This window comes from Mesoplodon bidens, assembly GCF_964165515.1.
Source record: "Mesoplodon bidens genome assembly, chromosome: 13".
Classification (NCBI taxonomy): Eukaryota; Metazoa; Chordata; class Mammalia; order Artiodactyla; family Ziphiidae; genus Mesoplodon; species Mesoplodon bidens.
Genome location: NC_138169.1, coordinates 12,879,131 through 12,892,533, shown reverse-complemented (window position 1 = coordinate 12,892,533; position 13,403 = coordinate 12,879,131). Strand labels below are relative to the sequence as shown.

At 44.6% G+C, this 13,403-nt stretch overlaps 1 protein-coding gene across 10 annotated transcripts in view; it reads right to left on the bottom strand.

Moving 5' to 3' along the window:
• Positions 1 to 13,403, bottom strand: part of SPRING1 (SREBF pathway regulator in golgi 1) — a 264,113-nt gene that overhangs the window by 235,410 nt on the left and 15,300 nt on the right. For 2 of the 10 annotated variants that reach the window (XM_081252160.1, XM_081252161.1), the window contains exon 5: positions 8,195 to 12,368. The exons of 6 other annotated variants lie outside the window; for them this stretch is intronic. In XM_081252160.1, the coding sequence (XP_081108286.1) occupies positions 12,285 to 12,368 (84 nt within the window). In that variant the 3' untranslated portion in view covers positions 8,195 to 12,284. Of the gene's footprint in view, positions 1 to 8,194; positions 12,369 to 13,403 lie in introns of those variants that run through there. 2 more of the 10 variants (XR_014017293.1, XM_081252163.1) reach the window with 2 other exon arrangements.

The following is a 13,403-nucleotide window of genomic DNA, read 5'->3' as shown; positions in this document are numbered from 1 at the left end:
GGAGGAACAATGATGTGTTTACAAAGGCTACAGGGATCTGACGAAATTTGCAAATGGCTTGAGGTCTAACTCCAGATATCACCAGAATAAAGTTATTGGGGGTGGAGGTAGGGATAAGGGCATTAAAACATTATGCAAGTTAGTATCAAATAATTATCCCTTTATGTTATATCTATTCCAAGGAATATTATCATTCATTACAAATCAAGTGGTATTAGACATGACACCAAAAGCACAAGCAACCAAAGAAAAATCAGTTAAATTGAACTTCATCAAAATTACAACTTTTATGCTTTAAAGAACACCATAAAGAAAGTGAAATGTCAACCCACAGAATGGGAGAAATGTTTGCAAATCATGAACCCGATAAGGGGCTCATATCCAAAGAGCTTGAACAATTCAAGAATAAAAAGACAACTCAGTTTTAAAATGGGCAAAGAATTAGGATAGACATCTGTCTAAAGAAGATGTCCACGTGGCCACTAAGTACACGAAGAGGTGTTCAACATCATTAGCCATCAGGGATATGCTAAGTCAAAAGCCACAATGAGATACCACTTCATCATCGCTAGGATGGCTGCAATCAAAAGGACAGACAATGACAAGTCTTAGCAAGGACATGGAGTAACTGGAATCCTCATACACTGCTGGTGGGAATGTGAAATGGTACAACTGCTTTGGAAAACAGTCTGGCAGTTCCTCAAAAGATGAAACATAGAGTTACCATATAACCCAGTAATTCCACTTCTAGGTATATGCCTAGAACAGAAAGTGTATGTCCGCACAAAACTTATACACAAATGTTCACAGCAACATTATCCACAATAACCAAAAAATGGAAACAACCTAAATGCCCATCCACTGATGAATGGATAAGCAAATGTGGTCTATTCATATGATGGTATACTATTTAGCCATAAAAAGGAATGAAGTACTGAGACATGCTATAACATGAGTGAACTTTGAAAACATGCTAAGTGAAAGAAGTTAGTAACAAGAGACTACATACTGTATGATTCTATTTATATGAAATATCCATAACAGGTCAATCCGTAGAGACAGAAGGTAAATTAATTGTTGCCACAGACTGGCAGGGAGGAAGAGTGGGGAGTGACTGCCAACAGGTATGGGGTTTCTTTTGGGGAGATGAAAATGTTCTGGAATTAGTGGTAGTGTCTGCATAACTTGGTGAATAGGAAAAATTACTGAACTGTACACTTAAAAAGGGTGAACTGTATGGTGTATGAATCTCTCAAAGAATAAATTTTTAAAAAAGAACAAAGTACTGATACATGCTATAATTGGACAAACCATGAAAACATGGTGCTTTCATGTTTGTGAAAGGAGCCAGTCACAAAAGATCACATATTGTATGATTATATTTATATGAAATGTCCAGAATAGGCAAATCTACAGACAGAAAGTAGATTAGTGGTCATCTAGGGCTGGAAGGATTGGGGGGAAATGGGAAGGCGATAGCTAACGGGTATGGGACTTCCTTCTGGGGTGAGGAAAATGTTCTAAAATTGATTGTGGTGATGGTTGCACAATTCTGTGAATATACTAAAATCACTGAAGTGTACACTTTAAATGGGTGAACTGAATGGTAAGCGAATTGTATTATCAACAAAGCTGCTACAAAAAATAGAGTTCTAGGGCTGCTGGGTCACACAACGGGAGAGGGGCAAGGGGTGGCGTGGAACACGCCATTCTCTTTGTTACCAGATGAATGATGCCCCCTGAAGTTGTGAAATGAAATGTGGGCCTTCACCCACCTCCCTGAATCCATGCATTCTTGGTAGGCAGGGACCTTGGTTCTGTAACTCCACAGCCAGCCTGGCACGCAGGCCACTTTCTCTGCCTTGTGATCACCAAATCAGATGTCAAAGCCCCATTCGAGGGTCATTCATTTGGTTACAAAATGGTAAAATAGGATCACAATTTTCTTTTTTGTTAAATATATGAATATATGTGCATGTGTATGAAAAGAGATGCACACCAAATAGTGGTTATCTACAAATGGAAAGATTACGAAAGCTTTTATCCTCTTCTCTGATTTTCTATAATGCAACATGTCACTTTATACTTCAGAACACGTAGAAACGTGCATGTCTGTGTACATGCATCACTGCGTTGCTGTCTCACAACTGACTGCGGGCATTCTCCTTTAAACTGGTTCTAATTTAATCTGTTTTATTAATCAGTACTACATACAAATACATAGTTTCCTCAAATCCTTTTTGAAAAGAAACAAGCTATACTAGTGTAGGCCTATGAATGAGGTGGGACTAAATAAATGGTTCCTGGATGTCCAAGCATAAAAGACTTTCTCTGGAAACCCAAAGTGACAGTTTATCCTAAGGGGGACGGTAGCATCGACACCACTACGTTCCCAAAACCAGAGGCTCAGGATCAACTCGATTTTAAATTCCAGAAGACTGTCTTTCAGCTCTCTGTACTCCCTAGCACAGAGCTAAGCACACAGTAAATGCCAAGTAAACACATGCTGAATGAATGACTGGGGCTGGCAATTCCACATCATCACCATTCAAGGGGCAAAAAAGTTTAACCCAGGGTTTCTCCACCTCAACACTGTGGACAGTGGGGGCTGTGCCTCAATTAGAGGCCCACAGTACTTCCATACACACACTTCGTGACAATCAAAAATGTCTTCACACATTGGCTTATGTCCCCTGGGGGGCAAAATCTCCCTGCAGTTAAACACCACAGGTTCAAAGCAGCACTTTCCAGGTCTTGAAGCTACCAACTAGAATCCTGGAATGGCAGGGCTGGAAGGACCCTCATACGTGCTCTCATGTACACTTTCACAGATGGGCAAACAGGCCCAGAAAAGAAGAGACACACTGGAGCCAAGATGACTCCGGCAATGCAGCTCAGTGTTGCTCCCTACCCCGTGCTGTCCTTCGGGTTTGCGTAGTAACTCAGCATCATTTCCTTCAAGGATTTTATCAGTCAGTGAGGGCTGTCATAACAATATACCACAGACTGGGGAGCTTAAACGGCAGGAATTTATTCTCTCGCAGTTCTGGAGGCTGGAAGTCCGAGATCAAGGTGTCAGTAGGTTTGTTTCTCCTGAGGCCCTCCTTGGCTTGCAGTTGGCTGCCTTCTTGAAGCCCTGGTGTCTCTCCCTCTTCATAGAAGGACACAGTCCTATCAGATTAGAAGCCACCCTCACAGCTTCACTCTAACTTAATCACCTCTTCAAAGGCCTTTTCTCTAAATAGGTTACATTCTGATGCACTGGGGTTGGGAATTCAGCATATGGATTTTGGAAGGAGACAATTCAGCCCATTATAAGGACTCTGCTCAGTGGGAAAAAGAATGTTAAGATAGAGCCCTCTCACCTGGGTTGTGCTGAAAGGCTAAGATCCCCTTTCAATGCATTATTCAAAAACCCTTCCTGGCAGGACTAGCAGCGAGCTGAAACATTCTGCTTAAATCAAGGATGATCCAAACCCAAGGTCAAACAGCAAGCTTCAGAGCAAATAACCCCTCCTTCATCTAGGACCTCCTGCTCAGCGCTCAGAGCCCAGTATGGCACTTACTGGGCTAAAAGTTCAGGGGCTAAAAGTCCAGGTCCAAGAGCAAAAAAAAGATCTGGGTTCCGTCACTATCCTGGTTTAAACCACTAAGACAGTGTTCCCCTACGCGAAGAAATTAATCTGAGTTCGTTTCTTTAGAATGAGGATAAAAAGACCTACTATCTCATAGGCGTGGTTGTTAGGATTAAATAAGAGGCCTTTAGCGCCAGAAATGACAGGAAGACAGTCGCTGCTATCACAGTGTTCCTAGGCTGGGCCCTCATGCACCTTCCAGGGCTCTGAAGTTGGCATCTAACAGTATAACCTGAGGCAAAATTTAACCTGAGCATCAGAGCCTTGTTCTTAAAATGAAGATGAGAAAGAATACGGCCTCAGAAGACAGTGCCGTGTGAAAGTGATGGTGCAAATGTTTTTTGTCTGGGTAGGAATGGTCAAGAGACTATTGTACATTTTGCCTTGGTGAACGGGAGAGGAGGAAGAAGGGGGCAGTCACGGGCACTGAGTTAAGCCTGGGGGCTTCGAGGGCACCAGCAGCAGATCTATTTCCTTCTCCTTGCAATGGATACTCCCCTGAGTCCCTGTGCACAAAATCGACAGGTCCCGGGAAAGAGTCTTGGTTTTTCGTCACTACCAGATGGTCCTTCATTGTCTTAGGGAGAGGGAATCCACTCAGGCACAGGTCCCACAGTCTCCCGACAAGGACTATGCTGAGGACAGAAAACCTAAGGAATTGGTGCCACCAAGTGGCACAGAAAGCAACTGCTCTTTGTGCCCCTGGCACCTCCTTCTTCTCTCCTCTCCCCTTCCTCCTATCTCTCTCTCTTCCTCCTTCTTTCCTTGAAAGAGTGCCCACGACCATGATTTAATTCAGTGGCCATCCCTGAAGGTCTGAAAAGGCTGCGGTGAAAAGACAGGGCTTTAAGATCATATTGGACTTGACTCCGTAGTTCCTCCCTGCACTAAATCAGGTCAATGAGCTTATTTGTGTCAGATAAATGAGCCCGGCTGACGGCTAAGCAGCTGCAAGACTATTTATCTCAGGCCTCCAAGCTGGCACTCGGCAGGCTGCAGGAAAAGCTCAGGAGGGGCACGGGTGTCAGGGCCTGAGCTCTCGGAGCACGCCCTGGATTGCTGCCCAGACAAAAACCTCCCGAGAGAAACTGAGTCCAGCACGTGCCGGTGGCAGGGGGGACTCTAGGCCTCTGAGACTATGGAGGTGAGCAGAGAAGATTCCAGCTCCAAATAGCAGCCCACGGAGCATCTGGGAACATCTTTAGAAAATGACATCCCCCTGCCCTCAAAAACCATCATATGGGCCACAAACTTGACAAAGCAGAGTTGGCTTTTGGGGAAACTTGGCTGCTTTGAGCTCAGCTCATCCTTTCCCCAAACTAGACATCCAGAAAGACGGTCCCCATGTGTCCTTCCCAGCCATTTTATATATTTTTTAATTTTTTTAATTCTGCAGTTAGTGATTCACTGAAATGAATGACATACTTCAGAGATTCAGAGTGGGCCCCCCCCATCTTTTTCTCTTAGCTCTCTCAGGAAAGTGGGATTCTGCCGTGACAGGCTTTGACCTCAGCACATTTCATGCAAGTCAACTCTGGCTGAAATAGAATGTCTAACTTATTTGTGAAGAACACAAAGACTTGTCTCCCCACTACGTAAAAATCAGACAGAAAAGGGATGCAGAAATGCAATGACAAACTTGTATGCATTTCTAAAAGGGCTTTCAATCCTACCCTGGCTTTATTTTAGAGGCCAGATGACTCAATTAAAATGTGTACTTTTTAAAAAATAAATAAATAAAAATTAAAAAATAAATAAAAATTTAAAAAATAAAATGTGTACTTTTCCCGCTCTGTAAATTAATTAGCTATAGTTGGGTTAAGCCAACACAACAAGAATTGTTTTAAAATATTATGTACAGCAGGATCCTACCTTTATTTATGTACTAACACAAAATACACATTCATGTATGAAAAGAAGATAACTTTACATAAAAACTTTAATTAGTGGTTATCTTTGGGGGCTGGGGATCCAATTTAGTATCTTTTTAATTTTCTATATTTTAAAATGTAATTCCCTACATTTTCAGGTTTCTGCCTAGTAATCACGAAAGAAATGAAAGGGAAACCTTTTACTGAGCGATGACTACAGAAGCCCTTAATAGGAATTCCAAGATGCTCTGAGCATCTCAGGTTAAGCATGTCTAAATAATTTAGCACTATATTAAGGTATAGCTACATAGCACATTCTGGGCTTCCCTGCCAAAAGGCAGCTGTTTTTATGATGGAAAACACAGCAGCTGTCTTCACAGGTGCAGAGCAGCAATACATAATAAGTTGGTCCCAGCAGAGAAGAATATGGTCTCTATTTAAAATCTGAGGAGAAAAAGGGAAAAAATGGTGAGCCCCAGTTGAAATCTTCAAGAGAGAAGGGGAAGCCCTGATTTGAAGAAAACGCTCCAGATGACTGGTCTCCACTTACCCAGTGAAAATCAAAGCCACGGACCAAGTTGCTGGGCTCTGGTCTTACTTTAACATGCGGCAGGATCTTTGGCACAAAAATCAGAATTTTGTATCTGCAAGACACCTTAGCAATCACCCTCCTTTGACAAATGAGGAAACCAAAGCCAGAAGAGGTTAATTTACTCAAGGTCATTAATGCCTGTGCTCTCATCAGTAAAATTAGGATGCTACTCACAGACTTCTGCTGTTACACTTATAAACACACACACACTCCTCCTAATAGTGACATGTGACCAACACAGTCTGAAATCTTGAATTTAACTGACAGCCAACCCCACTTTTTCTCATTTAGCAAACACTTCTGATTTTGATAACCGGATGTAAGCTAACCAGAGCTTGCCTACTCTATGCTGCATAAAAAAATGTATGAATTTAGAAAGTCCAAAGACCTGAGGAACTACTGACCCTACCAAAAACTTGGAAAGTACCCACTTAGAAACAAAATGCATTTCTAGCAGTGATATGTTTTGGTTCCTCCGAGCCCACAGACTGTGCAGTCCTGAGAAACAATACAGCTGGACCCCTATCCAAACATTTGACTGACTGCAGGGCCCGCTGGTTTTAACTGGCCAGTTGTTTTGTTTGTTATAGTATCAAAGGCTGTACTTCTATTTTTAAAAAGTCCAGCAGTTCAGCTCTAACAGCAAACATGAATCGAGTTGTACAATTGAAGGTACGTGGCGAGGGGCTGCCGGGACACGGAGTCGGCCGCACAAACACAACCCCTGTTGTTCCCCACTCAGGCCCTCGGGGGCCACCTGTTCCTCTTCGTGTCTGTGTAAGCTGACTGGACGCTGAATGTTGCAGACATGTGACTGAGCGAAAACGGGGATCCCGGTACCCAAAACTGTCCTCACACCATGACAACACACTACGCAACAAGAGTCCACACAGGCAAAGGGCCCGGAAGGCAATGCACTGATGCCACAGAGTCCGGAAAAGTGCTGTGTAGGAAAGAACTCTCACAATCCCACTGGATTCTTTTTTCTTTTAATTATTACTACTTACTTATGTGGTACCTTTTTAGAGTAGAATGACCAGTTTTCCGAATGGAATCTGTAGTGACTCATTTCCCCTTGCCCCACCCCCAAAGGCCCTCCTTGCAAAGAGCTACTGTAGGGGGATGGGGAGGGCAGATCTGCCAGGAGGGGAGGGGGCTCTCTGTAAACCTGGTCATTCTGCCCACGGGAGGTGTCTGCACTTGGACTATGTCAGCGCGCGAGGGATGCCGCCGCAGAGTAACAATGCCATTCCTGGAGGCAGCACTGGGCTGGTAGAGACCAGGGAGGAAGCAGCACGTCCTATGGGATTCCAGGGCAATTTAATCAGCAGCACTTGCGCACGGCAGAAGGCAAGGGCAGTGAAATAATCAAGTCCGCTCTCAGCTCCTGGTAGTTTTTCTGTTTAACCGAAGGGGGTAAAATGTGACCCGAGAGTAGGACCTCTCTGCCTCGGCCGGCACTGCTGATGCGTGGAGCTGGATGACTCTGTGTCGTGGGGGCAGTGGTGGGCTCCACCCACTACACATACCGCCTGCCCTCTGTTGTGATAAGAATGTCTCAGACGTTGCCAACTGTTCCCTGGGGGCAAAACTGCCCCCATTTGCTGGCCGATCTCAACTGGAAAAGTTAGTTAACAAGTGAGCCACTTGATTCTGAGTAATGCAGGGTCGAAAAAAACAAGAAAAGGGGTTTAAGGCCTCCTTCAGTGAAGAACGCTCTGTAAGAAAAAGACCAACAAAAGAAAAACTGGCCAAGGTCAAGAAGAGCAGTTTACCACATGTGAAAGATAAACACCCAATCAAAATATGGGAAGAAATTAAATATCAATTAGAACATAGAGGTCCATTAGCAAAAAGTTTAAAAATGATACCAAGGGGGCCTCCCTGGTGGCGCAGTGGTTGAGAGTCCGCCTGCCGATGCAGGGGATACGGGTTCGTGCCCCGGTCTGGGAGGATCCCATGTGCCGCGGAGCGGCTGGGCCCGTGAGCCATGGCCGCTGGGCCTGCGCATCCGGAGCCTGTGCTCCGCAACGGGAGAGGCCACAACAGTGAGAGGCCCGCATACCGCAAAAAGAAAAAAAAAAAAAAAAAAAAAAAAAAAAAAAATGATACCAAGGGGTTCTTAGGTATATGACAAAAGACACTCCCCGCATACTTAATTTATTTTATTTATTTTTGGCTGTGTCAGGTCTTAGTTGTGGCACATGGGATCTTTCGTTGTGGTGCGTGGGCTTCCCTCTAGTAGTGGCGTGCAGGTTTTCACTTCTCTAGTTGTGGCACATGGGATCTTTTGTTGTGGTGCGCAGGCTTCTCTCTAGTAGTGGCGTGTGGGTTTTCTCTTCTCTAGTTGTGGCGTGCAGGCTCCAGGGCGTGTGGGCTCTGTAGTTTGCGGCACGCAGGCTCTTTAGTTGAGGCTTGCAAGCTCAGTAGTTGTGGCGCGCGGGCTTAGTTGCCCCACGGCATGTGGGATCTTAGTTCCCTGACCAGGGATCAAGCCTGCTTCCCCTGCATTGTAAGGCGGATGCTTTACCACTGACCACTGGGGAAGTCCCACTCCCCACATAGTTTAGGTGGGAGTATAAATTGGTGAAAATCATTCTCAAATAAACATACAAACATGTATGTGAAAGCATATCATCAGTGCATTACTTGTAGCAGCCAAAAAAGAAAAAAAAAAAAACAGTAATAAGCTAAATGACCTCAGCAGGGATTAATAACATTACGGTATATCCATGAAACTGACACCAGGTGGTCACTATAAATTATTAGATAGGCCTATATGTCACATAGAAGGATGTCCATCAGAGGATTGCTTTCAAGAAGAAAAAGTATTCTCTGCCTAGAAAGTCATGAGGGAAAGAGAAAAAAAACGGGCTGATCTCTAGGTTGCATGATTTTAGGTCATTATTACTTTCATCTTGACATTACCTGCATTTTAAAAATTATCTTTAGCAAGAGTTCTTCTAAAGTAGTAGTAAAAATAATACCTAGAACTCTGTAGTTGTCACCCTTCCACCCAAGCGGCCCACCCATCCCCACCTTGCCAACTACGTGATGTCAGACCCCCACTGGACTGCAGATGTGGATGTCATGCCCAGCACTGGGCCTTTACTCACTCCAACACCTCACAACAACCCCACGAGGAGCAGATGCAATCCCATATCACAGAGCAGGGCCTGGGACTCAAGAGGAAAGACTACCCAAGGCCATGCCTTAATAAGAAGGAGTTATTGACTGCGAGGCCGAATTCTCTCCAGCCTGTGAAGAGTAGACTAAATAACAGTAGAAACTAACACAACAGAGTAAAGCAACTACACTCCAATAACCATTAAAAAAAAAAAAAAAAGAGTAGACTAAATAAGCAACATCTCTGTTCATTTACAATCTACCTGCAAATCCCAACGATGGGAACAGCTTGCTCGGAACCTTGCACACAGCTCCCACAGCGCCTTCGCAGCCTCACCAACTGAGGCACTCCCTGGACAGCCTCCAAGTCAGCTCCGGGAGCAGGCCAAAAACTGCAAACCCTGCTCTAAAATCTTATCCCCGGTTTTTCCAAGAGCTGCTGAGCTCGCCCTTCGACGCCAGCCCCAGCGTCACCAGATCCAGGGCCACCCCAAGTCCCAGGCCCTATGGAGGCAGTGCCTTTTTCTACAGAATGCTTCTTTCCCTGTTAGAATGTATCTTATCTTTATTGCTCCAGCAACAAGCATGGCAATTAAGATTCAGAACTGAGAGAAATGCTTTGAATTACCCAATTACCTTTCACCCCAAACATAACAAAAAAATTTTCTTCTAAACTAAAGGTGTTTTCATTCCTTCTCTGATCTTCTCTTAAAATCCGATGTGTATCATGCACTTTGCTAAGCTCTGGGCATACAAAACTACGACAAGGTCCCTAATTCTGGAAACCTTCAGTCGAAGGAACCAGAAACAAACCAGAGAGGGGAGCAGGGAAGGGTCCAGGCTAGAAGCCTGGGGAGGCCCATGATGTTCCACGTCCTTGGGTGGCTTCATTACAGAGTCTGCAGTACCGTGACTTTCCAAAACAGCGAACATGCCTCTTAGGAGTACAGAAAAACATACTCCAGGGCTGAATGAAAATGACCTTTGGATTATTGACCCAATTTGGTTACTTATACCACCTCTCCCCTCTGCTGGCCTGGACAACCGAGATCTGTATGCTCTCAGAGCAGTGTTTACAGATGAGTCAGCGTTGGAGCTGGCGAGGGGTGGTGGGAAGGACAGTGGACCTGGCATCGGAGATGAAGGTCCTGTTTTGGTTCTGTCATGGGGCCCAGGGAAGTCACTTCACTCCATTTCCTCATCTACGAGGTGGGAACAAACGAGCTTAATTCTCTACCTAAGCTGCAGAGGCTGTGAAAGCAGTGAAAATGCAAAACATGCTCGCCAATACTCAAATACAGAATAAACAGGTATGGCTGACCTTTGATATAAACTGTTTTCACAGTAAATCTACGTTATTGCCCAAGGGTTCAAATAAGCTCAAAGGAGACGCTGGTCAGTGACAACTACCAGGAGACAGACTGAGTTACCACAAGTAATGAGCTGGTGAAACGGGCAGACGTGTCCATTACTTTCACACACAGTCTGATTTAGCACCAGTGAACACACACAGAATCTGAAAAGCCTGATGCAAAATGAATAATTTACTGGGATCTAACATTAAAAACAACTGCCAGACAGTTCACCCTCTAAGAAAGTTGACTTAGGGGGACAAACTACTTTGGAAAGATAAGTGTAAGTAACAGGAGGGAGTTAAGGGAAATTATTCCATTGAATGGACTGCAGAAACATACAGGAAGGCAAACATGGCCCAAGGAAAAAGCTCCACTGAAATAAAAATGCTGAAAGCGGGCTGTAAAGCTCGTGCTCTGCTCTGAGGGCAACCGCTGAACAACCGAAAAAGAACAAGGAAGACCTTGCCCAATACCAGGCTTAGTGAGGGGCTCTGGGAAAGAACAGTGTGCGGTAATGTGACTCTGGAGAGCAAAGAGGGGCACGACGTCTTGATCTGAGGACCAAATACTCTCAGCCTTGACCAGAGAGGGTTAGTGTCATATTAGAAACACAGGACGCCTCCAGCATGTGGACCAGCAGCCTTCACATCCAACGTCCACGGAGGGTAGATGTGAGTCTCTTAGGGCACCCTGACAGAAACTTGAGTTTTGTTCTTCTTTGTAAATCACAGGGAAACCAAATGTCTGTACCTATTACATCTCCCGAAGCCGAAAGCGATAAAGGACGACCACTTACAGTCAGTTGCGAGATGTATCTCCACTGAGGAATCAATCGCCTTAAGATGGGGTTTTCATGACAGAAGAGGAGGCGGCCGCCCAGCAGATGACTTTCCTGAGGCTCCCACTGTCCCACGGCTGAGCAGACCAGTCATTTCAACAGGGCAGTGGAAACAAGAACAGAACCCTCCAGGACAACAAGGCAGAATTTCTGGTTAAAACGGTGCATGCACATAGTTAAAAAAGCATATCCAAATACCACTAGGAAAAAACCTGAGAGCACATGGTGCCAGCTGCTAGAAAGTTGGCACAGGATGAGAAGGGAACAGCATCTGAGTTTCTAGACAATTTTAGATGTCAGGACACGGTGTTCAGGGCCCACTCTTGAAGATGCTGTTAAAACAAAACCAAGAACAAACCACCTCGAGAGAACATGCATGTTCTAAGAGACCAAACATTTTATCTGGGTGAAGGGTCGATCTCACTCTTGAAACTCAAGAACACAAGAAAACAACAAGAACAATCTCCTTGAATATACTCAACTATCAAGGAATTTTCCTATAGGAAACATGAGAATTTTCCCACTACTCTGAAGAAGTCCAATAAATAACTTTACAGTGAAGGGCCCGGGGAGAACACACACAGATGCCCACAGGTCCCCGAGCAGCCGCAGAGCAGAGGCGCTCAGAGTGCTGATGCCTTCACCAGGTCACCCACAGTCTTGTCTTTCTTGAATGTAACCCGCTGGCTGGCATTTCCAACTGCTTTACGGAACAAGTCCATCTGGTAAGCCCGGGGGCGAGTGAGGCCAAAGAGCACAACACAAGAAGTGGTCAAGGTCAAGTCTTCTCCTGAAGACCAGAGAAGGGCTTCAGGCTACAAGTTCTTCAGCAGCACATCCTCCCAGTGGGTTGAGTCTCCCTCACCGTCACGCGGGGAAGAGCTCGGGAGGGCTCTCTCCGTAGCAGTACTTTGCTATGGGATCCCTATAGGTGTTCTCATGCTGCACGCTCTGTTGGCAAAAGGGAAGAGAAGAGCGCTGTGAGAGAGAGCAGGATGGCGTCCGGCAGACGCTCCCTGCAGGAGCCCGGGTGAGTCCATCTCCAAATGTCACCAAAAGGGTCCAGGGCACTTTCTGGAGCAAAGGCAGATGCTCAGCACAGAATGCCAATGAAGGGCATGAAAATGGACATAGTGTCACCACAGGACTGTTTCTTTTATGCACACTAGTGAGTTTTTTTTTTTTTTTAACAACCTAGCTGTGACTAGGATAACTTGAGACAAAAAATTTTCCTCAAAGTATTTTAAGTCAGATTAAGATCCAATGGGTGTTTTGCACCCCGTGCTTCAAAGGAATTCAGTCCCCGGCACTGAACCCTGCAGAGATGAAGGAGATGCACTTCAAATTGCTTTCATCAAGTTTTATGTACCTAAGGGCTGGTACACAAGCCGAATCCCACAGTACCACACAAGCTTCATCTGGCCAAGCAAAGTGTGATTTAACATAGACAATCATCCTTGGTGGCTAATTTTTCATCAATTTGTTTTCATACAAGCAACTTGAGTTTTTGGCTAGTCTAGAATTCATTAATTAGCCTAAAACCAAGGCTAAACATCTAAATTGTAAGTATTAATCCAATTTACAGACATGCAGCCAAATCTTTTCTTTCTTGGGACACTTATAAAGGCAAATCGCCAACTGGTAAATGTCTCTTTACAATGAAAATGCAAAATCTGAAATTTTAGCATCTTCACTCAAGTTTGGAAATAACTCCTGGGTTTTATCAGTTAAAGAAAGAAAATACTTGGCCTTTTCTAACATTTCTCAGAACAAGAGTATGAATCAAAGTAAGTCATGGGTTCAGCCGTCCTCCACATTTCCTTTAAAGCCCATTCAAATGGAAAGCTCTTCCAGCAAAACAAGGACATCAGGAATTTCTTCATGTTTCAAATGCTCATTATAATCCCTGAAACACCCAGTGATGCTGAATGCTCTAAGAGCAGACCAGAGACATAAAGAGTGGCGTAAAACCCAAAGGCAGACTAC